This window comes from Formica exsecta, unplaced genomic scaffold (assembly GCF_003651465.1).
Source record: "Formica exsecta isolate Colony F162 unplaced genomic scaffold, ASM365146v1 scaffold7, whole genome shotgun sequence".
NCBI classification, from domain to species: Eukaryota; Metazoa; Arthropoda; class Insecta; order Hymenoptera; family Formicidae; genus Formica; species Formica exsecta.
Window position 1 is genome coordinate 182,961 of NW_021853466.1, and position 25,054 is coordinate 208,014.

At 33.3% G+C, this 25,054-nt stretch overlaps 3 protein-coding genes across 8 annotated transcripts; 1 reads left to right on the forward strand and 2 right to left on the reverse strand.

Moving 5' to 3' along the window:
- Positions 1-2,478: 2,478 nt before the first annotated feature.
- LOC115243222 (lamin-C-like) lies at positions 2,479-5,774 on the forward strand. 2 transcript variants are annotated; one of them, XR_003885188.1, is made up of 3 exons: positions 2,479-3,254; positions 3,375-3,667; positions 5,660-5,774. XR_003885188.1 is itself a non-coding variant. In XM_029820031.1 (2 exons), the coding sequence occupies exons 1-2, from the start codon at positions 2,809-2,811 to the stop codon at positions 3,418-3,420; spliced, it is 492 nt and encodes a 163-aa protein (XP_029675891.1). In that variant the 5' UTR covers positions 2,479-2,808; the 3' UTR covers positions 3,421-4,981. The 2 variants fall into 2 exon arrangements, 1 of the variants encoding a protein (XP_029675891.1); XM_029820031.1 differs by lacking the exon at positions 5,660-5,774 and having other exon boundaries at positions 3,375-4,981.
- Positions 5,775-8,466: 2,692 nt separating this feature from the next.
- Positions 8,467-16,296, reverse strand: LOC115243221. 5 transcript variants are annotated; one of them, XM_029820028.1, is made up of 11 exons: positions 15,396-16,282; positions 14,788-14,917; positions 14,503-14,629; positions 11,858-12,081; positions 11,477-11,722; positions 11,277-11,393; positions 10,524-10,706; positions 10,299-10,421; positions 9,913-10,145; positions 9,022-9,181; positions 8,467-8,738 (listed from the first exon to the last, which is right to left on the reverse strand). In XM_029820028.1, the coding sequence occupies exons 4-11, from the start codon at positions 12,075-12,077 to the stop codon at positions 8,611-8,613; spliced, it is 1,410 nt and encodes a 469-aa protein (XP_029675888.1). In that variant the 5' UTR covers positions 12,078-12,081; positions 14,503-14,629; positions 14,788-14,917; positions 15,396-16,282; the 3' UTR covers positions 8,467-8,610. The 5 variants fall into 5 exon arrangements, with proteins under 5 accessions (XP_029675888.1, XP_029675889.1, XP_029675890.1 ...); XM_029820029.1 differs by lacking the exon at positions 14,503-14,629 and having other exon boundaries at positions 15,396-16,283; XM_029820030.1 differs by lacking the exons at positions 14,503-14,629; positions 14,788-14,917 and having other exon boundaries at positions 15,396-16,283.
- A 4,683-nt stretch (positions 16,297-20,979) lies between these two features.
- On the reverse strand, positions 20,980-22,582 carry LOC115243229. The gene has a single exon (XM_029820042.1). The coding sequence runs from the start codon at positions 22,518-22,520 to the stop codon at positions 21,411-21,413; it is 1,110 nt and encodes a 369-aa protein (XP_029675902.1). The 5' UTR covers positions 22,521-22,582; the 3' UTR covers positions 20,980-21,410.
- Positions 22,583-25,054: the final 2,472 nt, after the last annotated feature.

A 25,054-nucleotide genomic window follows, 5' to 3' on the forward strand; every position in this document is an offset into this window, starting at 1 on the left:
CTAAGCCTTAAGAAATTGACTAATCACAGTCGAGTATTCTCCTCATACTTGATCGTGATTGGTCAATTTCTTAAGGCTTAGAGCTTAAATCACTATTGTAGACCGACACTTAATCGTAAAATCATGTTTTTTTTCAAATCGACGATTGGAGATTCGGACCTATGGGAATCGAAGGATATCCTTAGGGCCTGCAAAAAGGGTAATATAGACTTTTTTCGCCGCATCGATAGTTTCGGAGTTATCGAGCGTTAAAGCTTTTACAAAATAACTAGGAGACGGAGAGTCCTAGGGGAAAATTGCACATGGGCATTTCTTTATTAATCGAAGAGCCCTAGTTAGCTCTCTTAGGGAGATTTTACACCTTGGCAGTAAAGGTGCCTTTACACGGTAGCGTTAAGCCCGAATCACATTAGCGGCTCGTGGCTGCGATTGCCTCAGCCAATCACAATCGACCAATTGCAAGTATGATTGGAGCGTAGCTAATCACAATCACAAACGCAATCGCAATCGCAATCGCAGCCGTGAGCCGCTAGTGTGATTCGGGCTTTACGGAAGAGCTTGTGCGGTGGCCCTTAAGCGTCGAGCGTCTGCGCAGAAAAATGCGCAGAATTTAAACGAGATAGATTCTAGGCTGAAATTAGATTCTGCGCAATTTTCTGCGCAAACGCTCGACGCTTAACGCTGTCATGTAAAGGCACCTTAAAGCCCGTATCAGACTACGCATTGAAGATTGAAGATTGAAGATTAAAGATTGGAATTTGACTAATCGGAACAAAAGGGATTAAAATTTTTTTGTCCTGTTTGGTCAAATCACAATTTTTATTTTTAATCTCAATCTTCAATGCTTAGTCTGATACGGGCTTAAGTGCCGGTCTACAATAGGTGATTTAAGCCCTAAGCCTTAAGAAATTGACCAATCACAATCAAGTATGAGGAGAATACTCGACTGTGATTAGTCAATTTCTTAAGGCTTAGGGCTTAAACCACCTATTGTAGATCGGTACTTATACAGACTTTAAGCCCGTATCAGACTACGTATTGAAGATTGAAATTTGACCAATCAGGACAAAGGGAACTAAAATTTTGTCTTGATTGGTCAAATTTCAATCTCAATGCATAGTCTGATATGGACTTTACGTTTAGTTGTTTAGTAATTGGACGCGTCAGGAGATACAATCGTTGAACATCGTCTTGTCAACACTCGACGTTGATTTGTTGGTTCTAAAAGTAAAAACCAATCACGTTCGATAAAAAATAAAAATACGTAAAATATTTAGTTTTCGATAATCTTACCGTAATACTTTTATGTACAGAATAATGAGACAAATCAATTAAAGTAAAAAAAAAAAAACGTAAATAATTACATACTTTTTCTTAAAAACAATTATTTTTTTATACTAATTGATTTGTCTCATTATTTGTCTCATTATTCTGATTGAATTGTTATATATGTATTACATATATAATCTATGAGTCCATAAAATATAAGTTTCTTAAACCTGTATACTTAAATATTTATAATCGCTTGACTAAAATATGCTATAATGGAGGCATATTAATTAATGTGATAATTGAGTAATGTCCCTTTATGGAAACATTTTATAATAATTTGTTTTTAATTAGTCATTATAAAGTTATTGAATTGTAATTCTTTATTTTACGAATAAGGCTTAAATAATACTGAAAGGTTTATGCTTATTTGCAGAGGATATGAAGAAAATTCTAACAAATTATTATTATATTATGATTCCATAAAGTACGGTGCGTATACTCCTTTTGCTTTATTTATTTTAATTATATTATTTATGTTTGCGCCGGAATACTTATTGTGTATTTATCTGTATATTAATTAATTAAATATCTGTTTAATTATTCATCTGTATATTAATTAATTGGTTAGATTAAAACGGGGAGCACACACTTTTGCATAAGCGCATAATCATAAACATAAGGAAATTGATTGGTCAATTTCGTTATGCATAAGGAAATGGACCAATCAATTTCCTTATGCTTGTGATTATGCGCTTATGCAAAAGTGTGTGCTTCCCGCTTAAAGTTCGCTTGCAAGCCTGTTCTTAAAGTAACTATCGGTTAGTTCTAGAGTATTACTACTGCGCGACTAGCTAGTTCTAAATAAAGCTTTCTGATTGGTTGATCCAAGGAATCCTCAATTCCTTGCGCAATCGATTATTATTGCTAAAAGAATTAAAATGCATTTAATTTCTAAGATAAATAATCATATGGAACTAGAAGCAATTAATGATATTGATTAATAATTGAAATAAAAGCAAATGGATTAAATAATTGTTCTATATTCCATAGGTATAATACGAGAATAAAAGCGGTATTTAGGGCCAATTTCACCAAGTCCGGTTAGATTAACCAACGGTTAAAATTAGCAGGGTGGCCAACAGAAAATAGAGGTGAAGGAAAACCAAGCATTCATATTATTAGTTAAAATATGGTTTCGAAAATTGGCGGGACGTCACACTATACTGTGTCTATACTATGGCCCAGCACCGGCAGCCGGCAGCCGGCATCCGGTCCGGCAGTGCGCATTTAGCTGCAAGGAGTGTGAGATTATCCGATTGCAAATAAAATCACACGTGGTGATCGCTAACGCTTTCGGCAATTTCGAGTTGACGATTTGCTAGTACATACGCGCCCGATATTTTTCCGTCTCTTTTTGGCCCTGGGTATCTTGGTCTTGGGACTTGGTCTTAGAACGTTAGTCGCGACATATAACTGGGAAACCGCATACGAGGGAAAGACCACGTACCCACTTACCATAATTCCTCAACGACAACAATGTCTAGTAAGAAAACCAAGTCTAGGAAGAAGACGACGGCCGCCGCGTCCTCCGCGATAACTGCTGCATCCTCCGCGACAACCGTCCTGTCCGCGATAACTACTGCATTCTCCGCGACAACCGTTCCGTCCGCGATAACCACCGCCTCATCGTCGTGGATTATTCAATCGCCGCCGAGCACGTTGACGCCGATCCGGCCAGGCAGCCCGCTCAACCTCAACAATCGTCCGCCATCTTACATCGAGACGATGCGTTATCTCGAGTCGAACTCCCGGTTGAAGCGGGCGGTACAAACCACCCAGGAGACCTTCACTCGAGAGATGCCCAACATCGAGGCCGTACTCTCTCACAAGCAGAAGCTGCTCGATGAGGTGGACACGGAACGCGTCAAGTTCGAGCTCGATATCAAACGCTTGCAGGATGATAACGAAGATCTCAAGAGCAAGTAAGTGATATTATATAGTATTTTTTCATATTGTTTCTTTATCCGCGAAATGGGTAGGAAAGTCAAATGGCATTAATAAAAATTATATTAATATTGATATATATAAATTTATTTTTGCAGCGTTTGTTTTGTAAAGATTTATTCACCGATGCTTCGAGTAGACTAGAAAAATCCGCCATCAAAACTACGACGGAAATTGAAAAGTTCATAGCTTTCGCTGAGCGTGCAACGATAATCGCGAGAGACAATCGCGCGCGCGACGACACTCCTGAGGAATTTCGGGATCCATTGATGGACACTCTTATAGAGGATCCAGTCAAGCTACCATCTGGTATTGTTATGGACAAAGCAATTGTCATTACACATTTATTCAACAGTGTCACGGATTCTTTCAGTCGGCAGCCGCTTAACGAGTAAGTACATGTTCATATTTTTCTCTTTATTTGATTAGATGTTAAAGAACTTGTGGCTATTGAGTAGCTGCGTATTTTGTCGTCGCGTGTAATTGTCGGTTCCGTAACATTTCTTTTGTGCTCGCTATCTTTTTACGTGGTGCGGCCTTCCGTATCTGGCGCCCAACTCGGTTTCTTTTATTGTAAATTCGATTTCCGGGATCACGGAATCGATAGTCCAGCCACGCGCGGAATGTGCCGTGGGCAACGAAGAACCGCCCGCCAATCAACGATATTATTAATAATTAGAAAATTAAATACATACACAATATATAATATATATTATATATATACAAGTTTCAAAGTTTTCGAAACAATTTATTTTACGCTTGATCGCTTTTACGCTGATCTTATAGAAATTATTCTGAAACGTTCTTTCGTTTCTTATGCTTTCCCTATGTCGAAACAATTTCTGGAGACTCACTATTTGTTACTACTACGACTACTATTATTTTACTCTTTATTTTCTTTAAACAGTGCATTTTCGTTTGACGCCTTCAAAAGTACGTGGATTAAATGGAGTTGCTATAGACGCTGTGTTCGCCAATTGCATAGGTTTTCACTCTGAAAATTAATGTAAACATAAATTAATGTCAATAGCAGATTTCGAATTCGACTAAACGAAACAATTTAAAATACTAATAGTGAAAGATTAAGAGTTTAATAAAAATTAAAGTATATTGTGTCCAATAAAAGATTCTAAATCTAATAACAAATAAGGAATGAAAGAGCTTTAGATTGCTATTCTATACATAGCTATCGATAGTCATAGGTTCTGTAAGTGTCTTTGGATATGTTTTTTGATATATCAGAATTTACAGATATCGGTAACCGTGTATAGAACAGCGCCCTGAAATTTGCCATTCCAATTTGACTCATTCCCTTCATGAGACGTCTTTTCTGATGACTCTTCGATGTTTGTGAGAGTATTTATTTCTTTTTGCAAACTGTCGATTTTATCCGTCAATTTTCTTCCAATCTCCTTTTCAGTCGCTTTCCACGATGATTGAAGTTCAATAAAAAAAAATATTAACATGAAACTCACTTTTGAAAATGAGAAACTTCCCTCACAGCACATCAACATCCCAATAACGTTATAATCACCTTAAATTGTAAGATGGTAACATTCCACAGAGATTAATAAATCTGCTATTAACCTCCCAGCAACATGAAAATGTTCGTCCAAACTCATTCCATTAACATCCCAGAGATCTTGCGGGTAATGTTGTATTAATATTTATGAAACATGCCAGAAATCTTATCCTAATATTATTTTTAATAAGAAACCCTTGAAATCCCCTCAACTATTTCTTTTTCTTTAATAAGGAATCGCAAAAAAATACATTAAATTAAAGAAAACGAGCTCTTTATTGATATTTTTAAAAATATAAAAGCTATATGTATATAATATTATTAATATATATTATGTATTATTTTATTTATATATATATAATAAAATATAAAACTTAGAACTGATAGTTCTGCTTCGGAGACGTCTTCCAAGACAGCTTCGCACTCTTGCTGCTTTCTCATTTTTGTCTTATAAAAATGTCTACAGTTAACGCAAAATTTATGATACCTTATACAGCACAGATCTTTAAAAATCGCGACTTTTTACAAATATTTTAAATTATTATTTATATATATATTATGATATATATACGCGGTAAAATATTTATATTTAACATATAATTCTTATTATTAATGAATATACATACTCTGCTCTTTGCTGTCGCCACTTAGCATGCACTAGCCAACTCGATTTAATTTCAGCTATCTGTTTATCACTTGATTCCGGTTTATGGATTCGTACCACTCCTGTCAATTACAAATAGAAATAAAAATTATTAATATTACTATAATGATATATTATACAAAATAAACATTTAATTATACAAATATTTTCGTGCAATAATTCTTAAATATGAAACGTTATATTTATAATTAATACAGAAAATATTTCAATAAAAACGCAAATGTCGAGATGTCGAGTAGATGCGATATAAAAGCGAGTGAAAAAAATAACTGGAATCCCCTACTCTTGCAAGCTTTCAACATACACAGGCTGTTCCGCTTGATGTTGGCGGCATGACGCGTTGTCCGTTGTCAATTGGTTCAACGACGACGCTTCAGCAAATTCTCTTGCAGGTATATTATTAGCTGGAATCCCCTGCTCTTGCAAGCTTTCAACATACACAGGCTGTTCCGCTTGATGTTGGCGGCATGACGCGTTGTCCGTCGTCAATTGGTTCAACGACGACGCTTCAGCAAATTCTCTTGCAGGTATATTATTAGCTGGAATCCCCTGCTCTTGCAAGCTTTCAACATACACAGGCTGTTCCGCTTGATGTTGGCGGCATGACGCGTTGTCCGTTGTCAATTGGTTCAACGACGACGCTTCAGCAAATTCTCTTGCAGGTATATTATTAGCTGGAATCCCCTGCTCTTGCAAGCTTTCAACATACACAGGCTGTTCCGCTTGATGTTGGCGGCATGACGCGTTGTCCGTTGTCAATTGGTTCAACGACGACGCTTCAGCAAATTCTCTTGCAGGTATATTATTAGCTGGAATCCCCTGCTCTTGCAAGCTTTCAACATACACAGGCTGTTCCGCTTGATGTTGGCGGCATGACGCGTTGTCCGTTGTCAATTGGTTCAACGACGACGCTTCAGCAAATTCTCTTGCAGGTATATTATTAGCTGGAATCCCCTGCTCTTGCAAGCTTTCAACATACACAGGCTGTTCCGCTTGATGTTGGCGGCATGACGCGTTGTCCGTTGTCAATTGGTTCAACGACGACGCTTCAGCAAATTCTCTTGCAGGTATATTATTAGCTGGAATCCCCTGCTCTTGCAAGCTTTCAACATACACAGGCTGTTCCGCTTGATGTTGGCGGCATGACGCGTTGTCCGTACAGAAAATATTTCAATAAAAACGCAAATGTCGAGATGTCGAGTGGATGCGATATAAAAGCGAGTGAAAAAAATAAAGCTTTTCTATGCTTCGGACGACAAAATGGATAACAAAATTGTTTTTTTCGATTAATTTCAAGCGGACTTTACGTTACCAGAAATATAATTTACAGCTTATGCCCGAATCACACTAGTGGCTCCCGGCCGCGCCATAAATAAGGATCTCCGACAAAATGGCTCAGAACTTTCCGACTCTATTTTTAATGAAGAATAATGCTGTGTAAATAGTGGGCGTTGATTAACAAACACTGTATAATAATATGTGACCAATTTCGGTTTCACCGGTATGCAAGAATTGAAAAATGTCATATCTCAGGAATAAAGTTAAACATCATATTGACATTAATTTGATGGAGTCATGTACTTATGCAAAGCTTTTTTATAATCATAAATAAATTTTTTTTTTAACTCCTAATAAATTATTGCCATCTGCCTCATTTAAGGGCATTTATCAATAGGTAAATACGAATCTTCAGGCGGGCTCGGTAGGAATCCAACGATTCCTCCTACTTATACTTGTAAATTACTAGTTCAAAAATAAATCTTGAAGAGTTTTACGTTTTAATCTACGTTTTCTACAGTTAGAGATTGCAACTACTTACTGGCGAGAGTGTTTGGGTGGTTTTCGAGACGAGATTTGTAACTTAACGCCATTCTTCTTATCTCTTCTTTCACAGTCGGGATATTTAAGTCTTTGTGGAGGTTGTCATTGGTTATATACTACGGCGCATCTACAATTATTCTTAGTATTTTCGTCTGAAATCTCTATATGATCCCAAACAGCACATGTAGATACTGAGAATGTTCGAAGTATATCGCAAAAGTATATTGCGTATATTCTCAGAACATTCGAAATACGTACTATGACGTACTGAGTACGTACTAAGAATGCTCTAATGTCCTCCTATTTTAGTTCATAGTATATACTGAGAAGATCTTATGGTATAAACCAAGGATATCTATAGAATGTTAACGTTATATCTCCAGTATGTCACTGATATATTATGCATATATACTGATTAGGTTATGTTAGGTTAGATTAATTTGTACTCTATTTATCTTTTATAAATTAATATTTATTAATATTTTATTTACTTGTAATATTTACAAGTACATGTAAAAGTAATGTGTATACATGAATAATATAAATATAATGTAAGTACATGTATAATAAATCAACATACGTAAGTAAAAAATATACATTTTATATAAAATATGCTTAAAACTAAAATTATATAATAAAAAGAAAATAAACATATAAACATAATAAACGTATTAAACATTTCATATACATATGTAGAAATATATATATGAGTATAAATTTTACGTAGTCTTTTATGTGAACAATATTAAATGTTTTGTGCGCTTAAAACTAAAATTATATAATAAAAAGAAAATAAACATATAAACATAATAAACGTATTAAACATTTCATATACATATGTAGAAATATATATATGAGTATAAATTTTACGTAGTCTTTTATGTGAACAATATTAAATGTTTTGTGCGCTTAAAACTAAAATTATATAATAAAAAGAAAATAAACAAAATAACATAATAAACGTATTAAACATTTCATATACATATGTAGAAATATATATATGAGTATAAATTTTACGTAGTCTTTTATGTGAACAATATTAAATGTTTTGTGCGCTTAAAACTAAAATTATATAATAAAAAGAAAATAAACATATAAACATAATAAACGTATTAAACATTTCATGTATACATATATAAAAATATATATATGAGTCTAAATTTTAAAATAAAGTAAAGTCTTTTATAGAAATAAACAATATTGAACATGTTTTGTACGCTTAAAACTAAAATTCGATAAAAAAAAAGAAAATAACATGTATATATCTCTATACGCAAAACAATAAATTAGAGCAGACTTTATTTTCAAATAGGAAGTTTCCATCCATTCATTCTTGGTCTTCCATGTTTTGTTCCTTTTCTCTCCCCATACGTTCTTTGGCGTGGGCTAGCCATATTTTTATGGGAGCGGATATTTCCTCATCAATTGCATTTGGATGTAGTTTTCTTATTACACCTGAAAAAAGTAAAATATTTTTAGAAATTATTCATTTATTAATTTTAAAATAAATTTTAAGACTTTCTTAAAACTAATTTAAAGTAATTAAGAAATGTTTCTATATTTAATTTTCACTATATAAAAAGGAATATTTAAATATCTCAAAATTACTATATTTTCTTTTCACTTGATTAAATAAAAGAACTTTTATAGATATTTTTGAAATGTCTTTTAATTATAAAAAGAATCATTATTTTAGTAATATAAAATAAAGATTATATTCAGAATTTATTCTACTTACACATAATTACTTGACAAATTTGTAGCTGCGAAAAGTTTTGTTTTTTCTTTGCGCCATACCAACTGTAATGAACTGCTGCATTATTTGAGAAAACTTTCCTCATTAAATGTATACATGAAGTTTTTAGATCCTTGCATGTAACACGAACCAATTGTTTAATCTAAAATTATTAAAAATTGCGTTATATATACAATTTTACAAAACAAATTATATTTGTATGCGTTAGATATAAAATTTCACAAAACAATTTATATTTGATATAATGTGGAAATAATGTGTTCTCAAATATTTTATACTAAATTATTTTGCATATTAGTATAAAATTTATGTACAAATAATTATTTTTATCAATATTTAGTCAAAACTATATAATTATTATAATTTATGTACAAATAATTATTTTTATCAAAAAATTTAGTCAAAACTATATAATTTTATTTTTATATTTGTTATATATATTCATTATATTATATTTTAATTTTTTTAGAGAAATATTTTTTATATACAATATTCCTAAACAAAGATATAAATTTTGAAATTAAAAAGCAATTGTGATTAAAAAAGTTACAATATAAATATTTATAACTTTGTACAAAATTATTGAAAAAGCTTGTGGAACATAAATATGCATGTCTATTGTTCTTCAGAAAAAAACTTATATACATTAAATAAATTAACTAATGTCAAATATTGTAGCAAATAATAAATTTAGTAATACCATTATAATTATAATTTACGTAACATTCAAAAGTATAATACTCAAAGTTTTTAACAATAATTTATAATATTATAAGATTTTTATTAAAAATTGTACGTTTTATCAAATTTAAAAATGTTCTATCTTTTTTTCAAAGATACTTTACAGGATTAAAATAATAATATTGAACTCACCATCTGGCTTCGATAAATTTTATCGTTTATTAATTTTGTTTCCATTGCTTCGACATCATTTTTATTTTTCAATGGCAAGTCTTGAAAAATATCTATATTTTCATCTTCATTTTCTTTAAAATCAGTAATCGGAAGTTTTTCAATGATTTGTTTTTGATTCCTTTCAATAGAATTTATTTTCAATTCTAAATTTATCAACTTCCCAACGACAAACCGTTGAAAGTTTTCTGTTTCTATGTAGAGATTAAAAATATAAGAAATGTTAAAAAAAATATTAAAGAAAATTCTTCCAATATAAACATTATGTATCATTCGTGTTATACTATAAATTATACAACAAATAATCGTAACTAAAATAAAAAAAGAGAATGTAGTTAATATATTACCTCGTTTCAAATTTGAAAGTATCATATTCGTTGTGTCAGATTGTTTTTGTCGGGAGTGCATATTTGTGAATTGTGTTTCGATAAACTCATTACCGGAATTTAAATTGGTAGTAAATGATTGTTCTGTGGACATATTAAGCAAGTCTTCATCGTCAATACTCTAAATTATGCAACAAATAATCGTAACTAAAATAAAAAAAAAAAGAAATACAATTAATATGTTACCTGGTTTATTGGTCAAATTCGAAAGTATCCTTGTGTCACTATCCGTATTCCTTGTGTCAAATTGGTTTTGTCGGGAGTGCATACTTGTGAATTGTGTTTCGATAAACTCATTAGCATTTAAATCGGTACTAAATGATTGTTCTGTGTCCATATTGAGCAAGTTAGGTTCATCACATTGTTCACCTAAAAAAAAAAATTTTTATTGTACTTCAATGTTCAATTTAGTATACTTCAATGTTACATCAAGTTTTAATGTTAATTAGCAACAATATACAAATACTATTTTTTATTATTTTAAACACACAGTAATTTTTAATATCAATCCTATTTTGCAAGAATATCACAAAACATTTATGATATAAATAGAATTTCTATTTATATAAATAAAATATTAGACAATAATATATAAGTATAAAACATATATAGGGATAAAAGTTTATAACATTATATAAATTCCAATACCCAATTATATTAATTATAGTTATTAACTTCATATGATAGTGTTGAAAAACATATACTTATATTTTTAATTGTAATTATATAAAATAATAAATTTACAATTAAATAAAGAATTCTTAAAAATCTAATAAAATGTATGATTAAAACTTCTTGCTATTTACATTTTTTTTTTTAATTATAGTTGTAATTATATATGTGAGTCAATATTAATTTTTGCGTTTTGTATTGTTGTAATTGTGAAACATAATAATGATACATTTTATTTTATATTTTCTGGAAAAATATCATATTTACGAAAATTGTCCTGATGATGTCCTGAAAATATTTCCTGTGATTTTGTCCACGATCTTGTATCCTTTAGCTTGTGTTCTTTACAAAATTTCTTTTTAGGGTTATTTACATAATTACAATCTGCAATTTGTAAACCAGTATTTTATTAATATAATTTCTTGTTTTTAAAGTTCATTTTTTCAAATGTTATTTCATGCTTTTACCTGTTTGTGACACTTTTGCACCTTTCGTCGTTATGGTATTTGTACGCTTCTCAGGAACTTTTGGAAGATCCGAAATCAGTGAAGAAGTATCATCCGATTGTTCATCATTACTTGTGTCTTCGTCAAATATTTTAGCGGCTCTGATTTTTCTGCTTTTTTTTAAGAATTCATCTCTATCAGTACCAGAATTTAGATCCGATAACTCTTCAGCTTCTTTTAATTTTTTTCTTGCCATCATATAGTTCACTGAAAAAGAAATAATGTTATATTTTCTTAATATAGATATTATTTTTCTATATTATCAAAAAATATCTATATATATATACATATTATCATGCCATAAATTATATATGATAATTATATATTTAAGAAAATACTTACAATACGTTCCATATATTTTACTAATTGGATGCTCCAGCCAAGTAGATTGCGGTTCTTCCATTAGTTTTACAGCCCTGTCATATCGTGCATTATTCGTAAAGTTTGGCCATACAGCCCTTTTTAAATCTGCACTCAACCATTTATTAGGAATTATTTGCAATCCGTCTTCAAATTCAATTATTGCATAAAAGTTTTCTTTCGTAGAAGTCTGTCTTTCCATTATTCTGCACAATTAGAAAAGTTATTTACATTGTGCTATGTATGAGTGGGAAAACTGCATATTTGTTTTCTCCACAAGGCAACTGCACATATTTACAAATTACATTTTTTAATGGCCACGATTTTAAATCAGAGCATGAGTGCACAGAATAAATGCCAAGCACTGAAGACAAACAAGGAATATTAAATAAGTCTTTTTTTTCCAAAAATTCGTGTCCAATAAGTATAGGAATATTTCGTTTGGTACAGTATGCTATATTTTTAATACAAATAATTGCACCACAATTTAAGCCGCAACAACTATCTGCAAGTGTTCCAGCTTTTAGTGTGAATCCATTGTATTCAACACTTTTATATTGTGGATAGCAGCAATTCGATATAAGCGGACCATCATTATGTAACGATGTCAAATTTGAATATATCCGAACAGAATCTGATAAAGCAGGTGATGTGCACAAAGTTCTTTTTTCAATGTATCTTCGCACAACTTGTTGTAAAGGTTTCTCTGATTTTCTGAGATATTTTTTTAGTATCTGCATGTAGTTTTCAAATTTAAAGGCGCTAAAGTTATCAACAGGTCCAAATCTCTTAACATCATCCACAAGATGGACTAAATTGTGAACATTATGTGATACATTTTGAACTCCGTACAGTTTTATAAATGTTTTATTAAAAAAATGAACCAGGTCTTGCACATATGTTAGATATTCATTTAAGTCTTTTGAAGACAAGATCCTCATAATCACATGTAATGTCATAAAATGAATATAAACATTTTTTTTTAATACAGATTTAAATGCCAACGGACCCGTATATAATAATATTAATCTATATTCAGTTGCTTTCCATAATTTGAGACAATCTAATTTTCGTGGTTTTCGTGCAAATTCTATGGGTATCCATGGTTTTAATTGAGTTATTAAACGTGTCGAAATTTCGTTAACGGCTCTGTGTTGTAATCGATAATGTAGTTCTCCATCAAGCCATAAATTTAATAATTTGCGCATAATTCCCAAACATATTAAGTGCATATAGTCCAATGGAACATTTGTTACAGGTTTGAAATAAGATATATCTAACAAGCTGCATGTACCTGGCTTGTGATAACTATCATCTATTTTTTTTATAAAATCATTATCTGATCTAAGCGGTGCATCAATTTGTGGAAAACACATTCGATTTCCTACATATTCTCCTTCCGTTATACATTTCGTACAACTAGAATATCCAGTATGTCCTTTTACGTTCAAAACAAATGCTTTAGCTGGCGCATCACAAATTAAAGCTTCAATTCTGCATGGTATGTTCCGTCCGTTGACGTCAATTCCATTTGCACATATTTCTTTAGCTTCGTTAACAAAATCTTGTAAAAATTCATTGGCACTCGCTGGTTTTTCATTGCCATGATAAATTCCAATTATGAACACATTATTATATGGAAGAACTGAGCCTAATATAGGCCAAAATTGTTGCTGGGATGATTTCGATAATGGCAGTCCATCAATGTTCACAGCTATTCTTACGCAATTAATATTCTTTACGGATGTTAATATGCTTCTTATAGAATCTGATAGTCCAAAATGATAATATAATCCTGGTACAACTGTACGTATTTCATATTGTCTGGGTGTTTTCAAGAGCGATCGTGCATCCACTGATAATGTTGAAAAACAAGAATGTTTCTTTAATCTATGTAATAATGCTCCTAAAGCAGTATGTTTAATTTGATGTTCTATTGCCCAGATTGCAAGATCATGTTGCAAATTGCTGTCTCTTCTAGTTTCAAATGCTACATCACTTGAATCGTTATAGGAAACATTAACAGATGATTGTTGTGAATCTAATGTATTGTATTCCGATTGTTTGAGCGCATCATCATTTTCATATTGTACAAATATTTCATTATTTTCATTGCATTCCATTTTATTATCGATATTTATTGTCGCAGAATTCACCGTACAATCATTAGTCAATTTTTTTGTACAGTTATTGTCGATATTATATGATGAGATATCATGCAAAACATCAGAAACAATTTCCGACTCTTGTGCAGCTAATCTGCTTAAGTGTCGCTTTGATACGCATGATATATCTTTTCTTTTACGTTTTCTATATATTTCCATTTTCAAGTAACATGCACTTATTTCTGTATAATATGATATGTTTATGATTATAAATGCAGACCAAATAATATTAAATTAAGTATTTATATATTATATATATTATATATTATATATATACACGCATTGTATAGTGAATTGCGGTGAATGAAACTTGACAATTTTCAAAATAAAATGACAATATGAAATAAAACTTTTTACTTTAAAATAAAAGTTTTAATAATATCAAAACAAAAGTCTTTAGAAATTCAAATTTTGTATTGTATGAGAAAACAACTCATACAAATGGAATATTCTGTTTCTTACCTGAATTCAGATGTCAACAATTCTCGTTTGATCCTTTGATAGCAACACAGGGCTGGCGCAATTAGTGCTAATACACTATTATAGGTAGCACTATCAGAATTGTACGCTCTTGTAATATCTTAATAATCTGTAATAAGAAAAAGAATATCCCATTTGTATAAGTACAGTTTTTTCGTAAACTACCAAATTTGTATTTCTACAGAATTTTGTTTCAATGTTATAAAAATTATAAGAATATGATTAATTTTAAAAATATATATGCACAGCACGAAAGAAAGTAATTACCTGAATTCAGATCTCAAAAACTTGCGTCTGATCCTTTGATAGCAACACAGGGCTGACGCAATTAATGCTAATAATACACTATTATAGGTAGCACTATCAAAATTGTACGCTCTTGTAATATCTTAATAATCTGTAATAAGAAAAAGAATATCCCATTGTATGAGTACAGTTTTCTTATAAACTATGAAATGTATACAAAATATAAAATACCCAAGCAAAACAAAAAATCACAATAATATCAAAATGACATCATAATGACTATCAAAAATCATTATGATGTCATTTGATGTCATTTTGATGTCATTTTGATGTCATTTAATATTATTGTGATTTTCTGTTCTGCTTGGGTAAATTTTTTCTATATCTTTTCAGTAGTTGTTTTATGTTTTTTTATAACATATTTATGTTAAAAGAATACAAGATTATTTTACATGTACGACATAAGAACATGAAATTCTATCGGGAAGAGATAACCTCCAATTTACAAACAGTTTTTTCGTTATTAACTATGAAATGTGTGCACAAAATATTATGAAAATATATGCAAAAATGTATTTTTTATAATTGTGATTTTTGTAATTTTATTTTAAAAGAATAAAAGAGATTACCTTGGATTGAAATCACATCTGCGATACGCAACAATCCGCCGGCATGAGACTAGATAAGCGACAAGAGACTGATACTAGCGACACTACTGGAAGTTACGTATTCAATATGGCGTGTATAGACATAACCGCTCCAATGGTTCAATTTATATATTCTGAGTATGTTCTGAGAATATACGAAAAATGTGCGAAAAAGAGGACAAACGATGTATCATAAAGATATTATAGGGATATTCTCAGTATATTAGAGTTAATCATAGTATATTCAGTTTAAATATCGAAACTTAGTTTCTATATTCTGAGTATATCCTGAGAATATACGATAAATAACGTTTACAGAGATATTATATGAATGTTCTCAGTAAATTACGTATGATCACAGTACATTCAGTATAAATATAGAATATTCGTATGATATCATGTGCTGTTAGGGATCTCTATGTTGGAAACAGCAGCAGTGCCCCAAAGTTGAATTCCAAAGGTCCAGATAGGTTTAAGTATGTAAATGAGCTTGTAAATGAGCAATTTGCAATTTATATTTAGTTGAGATTTCCGTCCCAGGAGCCAGTAGAGTTTTCTCAGATTTAGTCCCAATTGCTTACGTTTTGTAAATATGTGTGTTCTCCAGTTTAGTTTACTATCTAGGTGTATACCCAGATATTTCGCCTCGTTGGCTTGTGGTATTTGTTTGTCATTCAGTTGAACCGCCGTTTTAGGTTATTCGTCATTACTTCATTCTTGAGTCATTATTAAACTTCCTTCGGGGTTAGGATCAGTATTATTTCATATTTTCCGTCTAAAGTGCGTCTTTGCGTTGTTGTTTCAACATGTAAAAATGGTTTCTCCGTTGTTCGCTCCGTTTCAACAGATTTTTTTCTTGATATTTCAACGTACACAGGCTGTTCCGCTTGGTGTTGGCGGCATGACGCGTTGTCCGTTTGTAGTATACATTTACAAACATTTACAATATATTATATATTTATCTCAATCGTGACTATAATCGAGAATAATGAATTTACAATATTTTGAATATTGAATTTACAATATCCTGAATATTGTTAATAAAGAATAGGCCCCTCTATCGCCTATTCTTGTGAGACACAACCATATATTTTTTTGTCTCTCCAATACAGATAATCTTCGCATTGAGATTTTTTTCTTGATGATATTCTTTTGCACATCATGACAAGCTTTTTGAATTCGATGATAAATCTTTATCATCGTTAGTATATAAATATAATCGATATGATCGAGAGCTCAGTACTATAAATTTCTTCACCACATAAATGTTTATATATTTGTAGGACATAAGTACACATGATGTGATATTTGTCCAAATATATTCTCTCCAAAACATTGCAACAAAATTTTTTGACAGTTACAATATTTTGGATATTTATAATATTATCTTTATCAATGCGCAATATTTTCATGCTTTTTGGAGTCCAAACAGCAAAAATACAATATTCTCGGTGTGTAATATTTAATTGACCTTGAATTTGATAATAATATCTGTGCTTTCGATTCATTTTGTGCGGATTATTTTTTTCAAAAATACCTTTTAAAGAAGGTAATGGCTTTTTTCGCTGTTAAATTTTCAGCCAGTTTTCAGCCAGTTTTTCGCTGTTAAATTTTCAGCCAGTTTTCAGCAGTTCACAAAGGACAGCATGACGCGTTGTCCGTTGTCAATTGGTTTAACGACGACGCTTCAGCAAATTTTCTTGCAGGTATATTATAAGCTGGAATTCCCTGCTCTTGCAAGCTTTCAACATACACAGGCTGTTCCGCTTGGTGTTGGCGGCATGACGCGTTGTCCGTTGTCAATTGGTTCAACGACGACGCTTCAGCAAATTCTCTTGCAGTTATATTATTAGCTGGAATCCCCTGCTCTTGCAAGCTTTCGACATACACAGGTTGTTCCGCTTGATGTTGGCGGCATGACGCGTTGTCCGTTGTCAATTGGTTCAACGACGACGCTTCAGCAAATTCTCTTGCAGGTATATTATTAGCTGGAATCCCCTGCTCTTGCAAGCTTTCCTTGCTCTTTATTCAGAGCAATAGTAACAATATTAGTCGTTGCTATTTCCATTGGTGAAACGTTCGGTTTGAATCATTTGTTCTTTTCCATGCCATTTTCGCTTACTATAATATTTTGTCTACTTGTTTGACTAAATAATTTTTTTTCATCTTCTTCTTTAGCTTCCATAATATATCTTGGATTTCTTATTGTCATATGTCTATTATGACGACTGTCCAAGATTTCTGGAAGCATGCATTCGTTATAGAAGCGTGTTAAGGAAGGCAGCATCTGATTTCTCCAAAAAATATTGTCTCTATCAATGCGCAATATTTTCATGCTTTTTGGAGTCCAAACAGCAAAAATACAATATTCTCGGTGTGTAATATTTAATTGACCTTGAATTTGATAATAATATCTGTGCTTTCGATTCATTTTGTGCGGATTATTTTTTTCAAAAATACCTTTTAAAGAAGGTAATGGCTTTTTTCGCTGTTAAATTTTCAGCCAGTTTTCAGCAGTTCACAAAGGACATTTGATTTCCACCACACCATTATTATCAATAAGTCCGTCAGGGGAAGCACCCAAGCATGGATTTTCAGTATCGATGAATAATCCACAAGGTTTTATTTCTTTATTTAATTGTATGGCTAATTCTTTCCTTCCTACTTCTTCATTCTCGGGACCATATTTTGTGGCTGCGGTATCAATGAATGAAGGATATAAAATGGCTTTTACTGTCGCTGTGCAAGACGTTGGCGGTCTCATGCGACATATGGTTCCAAAATTGGATGCCGTCAACATTTCTCGTCTCAATGATAACCATAATTCTGATTCACTCTGCTTTCTTGTATCAAATTCAATTTTCTCCCAGTTTATCGCATTTTCCAACAATTTTTCTAAATAGTTTTGCTGAAGTTGTTGGAATTTATTGGATGAAAAATTCGGTTTTTGCGATTGCGGACCGTAATGACGATCTGTTCTTGGCTCTCGTTTGAATTTTTTTTTGCTTTCCTTGTACTTCTCGAGATTCTCTGGTTTTTGCAACTTTTATTTGTCGTCGCTTTTCCAGGTTCTCGACAATAGGCGGAACAGTCTTACACATGCTTTGATGTACTTATGTAAGTACTTGTTGCGTATTGTATTGCACAACTGCTCCCGCAATTCTAGCATTATAGGAGCCTCGTTTGCTAAAATTAATACGCTTTCCGCCAATTTGTTTGCAGATTATCGAGTTAAACGATTCTGCTGGATTATTTGTTAAATTTAACAATAAACTGAATAAACACTTATGTATATGACAGCACTTTCTATTTTTGCATAGAGACCGTGTAATTTTAGAAACTGTACATAATTTTTTTTTTTCATCATAATTGTCTTTACATGTTTACGACCACGTGCTTCACATCGCTTATGTTCGCCAAAAATATGGCTAGGGATGTTCAATATATCTTTTTGTAATTCCATAGCCTGACAATGTTGAGGTTGTCTTTCTTCTCTTCGTAAAGCGGCTGCCTCTATTATTTCTTTTCGTATTTTTAAAATGTTGTTTTGTACAACATTTCGCATCTCTACAAAACCACGTCTATGCATTTTTGGTTGAGTTATTTCAGCCACAGCTTTTAGCTTCTTGCATAAATTGCGAAGCAAATGATTAGTGCATTCTATTTTTTTTACTCTAACCAAATGGTCACGGTATGGTCTGTTATCAAGAATGGCCTGATAAACGCTACTGTCACCATCGGCAACAACCGTTTTATAAATCAGACCATGCATTTGGAGGCTATATTTTAAACCTTCCGCGCCACGCTGTCTATGCATTTTTGGTTAAGTTATTTCAGCCACAGCTTTTAGCTTCTTGCATAAATTGCGAAGCAAATGATTAGTGCATTCTATTTTTTTTACTCTAACCAAATGGTCACGGTATGGTCTGTTATCAAGAATGGCCTGATAAACGCTACTGTCACCATCGGCAACAACCGTTTTATAAATCAGACCATGCATTTGGAGGCTATATTTTAAACCTTCCGCGATGGCATCGCTCTCCATGCTTGTGAAGCTTGCGTTCCGATCAAAATTTTTATAGCATTTGTGAGCTCTTGGTTCTATACCTTTTCGCTCTGCTACATTACATAGCGTGCAAAATTTATTGCGGATACCAACAAAGAGAATCTTTCCCGTGCGGTAACAAATTATGGCTCCAATAAGAGAAATCTGGAAAGAGAATCATAGGCATTGCCGTACGATTTCTTCATCCAACTACCATCCGCTACTACTGTTATATACGGAATACCGTTTATAACTTCATTTTTTTCAATAGCGAGTTGTCTTTCAACTTTGCCAGCCATTTTCATATTTTCCATGGCTGTTTTTTGAAAATCATTGACTAAATTTTCTCTATGTTTTATGTGTTGTGCCCCTCGGTGGAGGCACGGGGTTTGTTCTGGGATCGTTGGCCACTAGGAGCTAGGGAGCTCAGGGTCGAGCAACTCTGTGGGTTCTGCCCAGATGTTGGCTTCATAATTGCACATTTGGCATTTGAAGAACAGCTGTGTCATTAACCCACGGCGATGAGAATTAACGAGTTTTCAATCTTTAAATTGGCACTCTATTTTTCGTGTATGGTTATCAAATGTTCTATGGATTTCACTCCACAGAAAAAAAAATGTCGATAATACGACGGCCTTCAGGCATGCTTTCCTGGATACGATTTGTATCCAGAAGGCCGTTTTCGATAATAAAATTATTGTTATCTTCGCAAAATTCAACATTTTCACACATACCTGTATTTGAAGTTGACTCGAGGCACTGCATTGTTTGGGTAGTAATTATCGAATCCATTATATCGGGAAGTAATTCAACCGATTTTTGCATATTTACAGATTCGTTACTACCCTCAGTAATGCTAGTGTGCCGGGAGTCATTTGCCTCTTGGGTTAGCTCCAGATGTTGGCTTCATAATTGCACATTTGGCATTTGAAGAACAACTGCGTCTTTAACCCATTGCGACGAGAATTTATAAGTTTCCAATCCTTAAATTGACACTCTATTCCTCGCGCATGGTTATCGAATGTTCTATGGATTTAATTCCACAGAAAAGCAATGTCGACAATGCTACGATCTTCAGGCATGCTTTCCTGGATACGATTTGTATCCAGAAGGCCGTTTTCGATAACAAAATTATTGTTATCTTCGCAAAATTCAACATTTTCACACATACCTGTATTTGAAGTTGACTCAAGGCACTGCATTGTTTGGGTACTAATTATCGAATCCATTATATCGGGAAATAATTCAACCGATTTTTGCAAATTGATAGATTCGTTAATACCCTCAGTAATGCTAGTGCGCCGAGAGTCATTTGCCTCTTGGGTCTTTATCAGCTTTAATAATTGTCGCCTGCAAAGAAAAATTAATGGATAAATATTTTGTAAAATATAGTTACAAAAATAAGATATCATTTATTTAATTATTTTATATATTATTGAAAAAAATAAAACCTGAAAAATAAGTGCAGTCTTTTGTTTAGAAATCTTTTTATCTAAGTGCTATTAAAAATTAGTTATATAATGCTATTATACAGGGTGTCTCAGATTATCCGTACACCCCTTTTAAAATGAAAATAAATGGCTTTTATCAAAAATCGCGAACATTTTTTAAGTAAATCGGGTATGCTCTATCGAATGGCGATATTTTCAACTTTTGATTCCGACCGGAAGTACGCCATCCGGACCGGAAGTTGAATTTTTTGAGGGGAACATAGTACTTTTTATTACAGATTCGAATTGTACGTGAAAAAATAAGAAACTTTTGTATCAAACGTTTTTTCTGAAAGTGCCTCTGTCAACCTTAAAATTGACCTTGAAAGTAACTGTGATGAAATTATGAACTTCAAATGTTCCTGTGGCGTAACTAATGACAAGGATGTGTGTGTGCTTGCATGTACGGTACCTTATGAACGTTCGCACACACGTTTCTGAGTGAGTGAGGTGTATGTATGTTCAAACAAAATATTCAAAGTGAGCACCGTTCGCTGCGATGCAAGCATCTATTCTATTTTGGAAAGAATTGGTTGCTCGAAGAATCTCATCATCGCCTAAGGATAGAATTGCTTCACTTATCCTATGAATCATATTATCTTTTATAGTTGGACGTTCACGGTACACCATATCTTTTACCCTTCCCCATAAGAAATAATCAAGGATAGTGAGGTCCGGCGATCGGGGTGGATAATTGATCGGACCGTATTTGCCAATCCACTTGTTGGGAAACATAGTATTTAGTATTGTACGGGCAACTCTCGATGTATGCGACGGACATCCATTTTGTTGGAACCACATGTCCAGGCGCAATCGCAGAGGAAGAGTTTCTAACAAGACAGGAAGATCTGTTTCTATCAAGGCTGAGTATCTATCAGCGTTTAGATTTTCTTCAAAGAAAATAGGACCTATGATGCGATTTCCAATAATACCGCACCAAACATTGATTTTCCATACATGTTGATGGTCTATTTCTCTCAACCGGTGAGGATTAACCAGTGACCAATGACGACAGTTCCAAGTATTGACAGATCCATCACTTTTAAATGTACATTCATCAGAAAACAAAATTTTGTGATGAAAATCAGGTGGTTGTCTTATCCAGTTGCAAAATGCAAGTCTCTGATGAAAATCATTGTTATTCAATGCTTGATAAAGAGACATTCTGTAAGGGTGAAATTTGTTTTGTCTGAAACCGCGCCAGATACTGTTACGACTAACACCAGAATTTCTTTCTCGGCGTCTTAAGGAATCACGAGGATTTAATTCTGCCGATTCAAGAATTTCCGCTGCTCTTTCATCCCTAATTGGATGGTGGATTTGTCTACCCTTGTTATGGTGAGGCTGAATGACACCTTCGTTTTGTATTCGTTTAGCCAAACGTGAAAAAACGTTGCGTGAATGAGGTGTTTGATCAGGATAACGCTGTCGCCATAATATTTCAGCTGCAGAGAATGAATCTCTACACTCACCCAAAATTAGCAGCATATCATATGCTTCCATATTCGAATAGGACATTGCTAGATGGATCTTTATGAAACCTTCGTTATCAAGAATAGTAAATATGTACATACATTAAATTAAACCGATATTCAACTGATGAAAGGTAGCCGTGAAAACAACTGATGAAAGGTAGCCGTGAAAACAACTGATGAAAGGTAAGCGTGAAAACAACTGATGAAAGGTAGCTGTGAAAACATGTTTATCTTTGGCGTTTGGATGTTATTCTCTTATTTGTATAGAATCCATATAAATTCGCGCACCGATACCTGCGCCTTGGTTCTTCTGCCAGTATTCCCATTTAATTGTTTGTACTCTGAGCCTATTGCCGTTAAATGTTAATACAAATTACAATAATTGTATATACAGGGTGTCTTAAACCACCCGTACACTCCTTTTCTTTCAAAAACTAAGCATTTTAGAGAAAAACGTTTTGAACAAATGACGCGCTGATTACGAATATCATAGTGAAAATTGGCGACTACTTGATTATCATGGTAAAAACCATGAAAAACCCATAAAAATTCTAGTTTTTTACGTTTATCTCAGTAAATACAAAAAATCATGATAAATGTTTTAGACAAAAGTTTTAGATCTTACAGAGATAAACATTTTAGATTCTATACATTTTCACCGTACGAATAATAGTTTTCGACGAAATGGAGTATAAAGACGGTGTCGTAACCCGACCGATTTCTTAATATTAAAAGATAAAACAAGTAAAGTAGAACAGAAAAGATTGAGAAAGAGCTGATTAAAGCAAAGCATTAGAATCAGGGAAAGAAGTAAAGATTCGTGACTAAAGAGAAGGAAGTCACGGTCAAGTTCTCGGAAGCTGAGTAAGCAGCTGACGAGACAGCTGACGAGTGGAGCACGAGACATGCTCCGGTCAGGGACACCACACTCCTCCCTAATCAACGACCTAATTAATTAATATATATTGAGCGCGAGATGCACCGACGCTAGCTCAGTAACATAGCTCATTAACATCGCTCGCTACTTGCTCGCTCATCTCGACAGTATCGATATACCGTACGTATCGCGTCCGACTATTATAATCGCGAATAAGTGAAAGTGTACAAAAACCTGTGAAATATATCAATTTATACCTAACGTTCGGGAGTGTCTTATTTCGAGCGTGGATCCTAATCCTTTGGGCGTATAAATCCCTAAAGACCTCTTCCTTAGCGGCTAGAGGCACAACAACAGTAACAACGTTAACACAAAAATCCTAACTTTAGATTGATTTTTAACTGTGAGTCCCCTCGCCTCTCACAAACCGGGGTTCTTTTTTACTGTGAGTCCTCTCGCCTCTCACAAACCAGGGTCCTTTTTAATTGTGAGTCCCATCGCCTCTCACAAACCGGGGTGCTTTTTTACTGTGAGTCCCCTCGCCTCTCACAAACAGAAGTGCTACTGCCAGAATAGCAAATCCTACCATCCGCAAGTAATTGAATAAACGGATCTACGTTTAATTTCTTGACACGTTGCCGCCACAAGAATTCGCAAAGGTGATCTGCAAGGTTGCTCTTACAAACTCCTCCACGAGATAGAAATCGACGCATCCAGCGCCAAGAAGACTCTATGTTTTGAGTATGAACTCCAGTATCGTGGTTCACAAATTCTTCAGAGTGATTCACAGTCTTATGCACATAGCCATGATTTTCTAAATTTATGTAGCCCTTCCAACAATCGGTATGAATTTCTGTCCCTGCAGCTACATGTTTTTTTATTAACTTGACCAAGGTGTTCTCATCTCTCTTATTATCAGGATAGATTTCCAACCGATACTTATGTGCATAGCCCCTGTGAATTATTCCCAAAATCCAAGAACCTTCAACTACACGTTCTCTTTCATATTTGCGGCGACCGATCTTGCATTCATCAATTTGCACAATCTCGCCAACACCTCCAATTTGGCCTTCATCGTCGAATTGTTGGTCGAGAGCAACCATGCAGATCTCTCGACAAAAAGAAAATCTGTCAGCAACAGTTTCCCGCGAAATTTGCTGACCTTCTATAATACTACTTTCCCTCACAGTCTGTTCAAAAGTGAAGTTGACATCAAAACTATATGTAATCAGCATGCAAGTTGCTGCAGAAACATGGCACCTCTCAAACCACGTATTTTCTGCAACATTTACACTATGATCATATAATAAAATAATATTTTCTGATGAAAGTTTCGCGCTTGTTGACGTATCTAATTGTAAAATTTGAGTTTGTATTTAAAATCGGCAATTGTCAATGCTTGGTAAAGAGACATTCTGTACGGGTGCAGCTTGTTTTCATTAAAAATCCGCCAGATCGTGCTATGATTAATACCAGAATGTCTTTCTATACGTTTTAATGAATCGTGGGGATGCAATTGAGCGGATGCAAGAATCTTCGGTGTCCTTTTGTCCCTAACTTGGCGTCGAATTCGTCTATCTTTATTATGATCCGGTTGAATAATACCTTTACTGGTAATTCGTTTAGCTAAGCGAGAAAAAACATTGTGCGACTAAGGAGCGCGATCTGGGTATCGTTCTCGCCACAATCTTGCAGCAGTTCTAAATTGACCATCACATTCACCAAAATAAGCATCATATCCAAACCTTCTGCAT

Bases quoted from the DNA above. Each gene is read 5' to 3' on its own strand.
- LOC115243222 (XM_029820031.1), top strand. From the start codon at position 2,809: ATGTCTAGTAAGAAAACCAAGTCTAGGAAGAAGACGACGGCCGCCGCG. The intron at 3,255-3,374 runs GTAAGTGATATT...TTATTTTTGCAG, and splicing joins AACGAAGATCTCAAGAGCAA to CGTTTGTTTTGTAAAGATTT.
- LOC115243221 (XM_029820027.1), bottom strand. From the start codon at position 14,199: ATGGAAATATATAGAAAACGTAAAAGAAAAGATATATCATGCGTATCA.
- LOC115243229 (XM_029820042.1), bottom strand. From the start codon at position 22,520: ATGTACATATTTACTATTCTTGATAACGAAGGTTTCATAAAGATCCAT.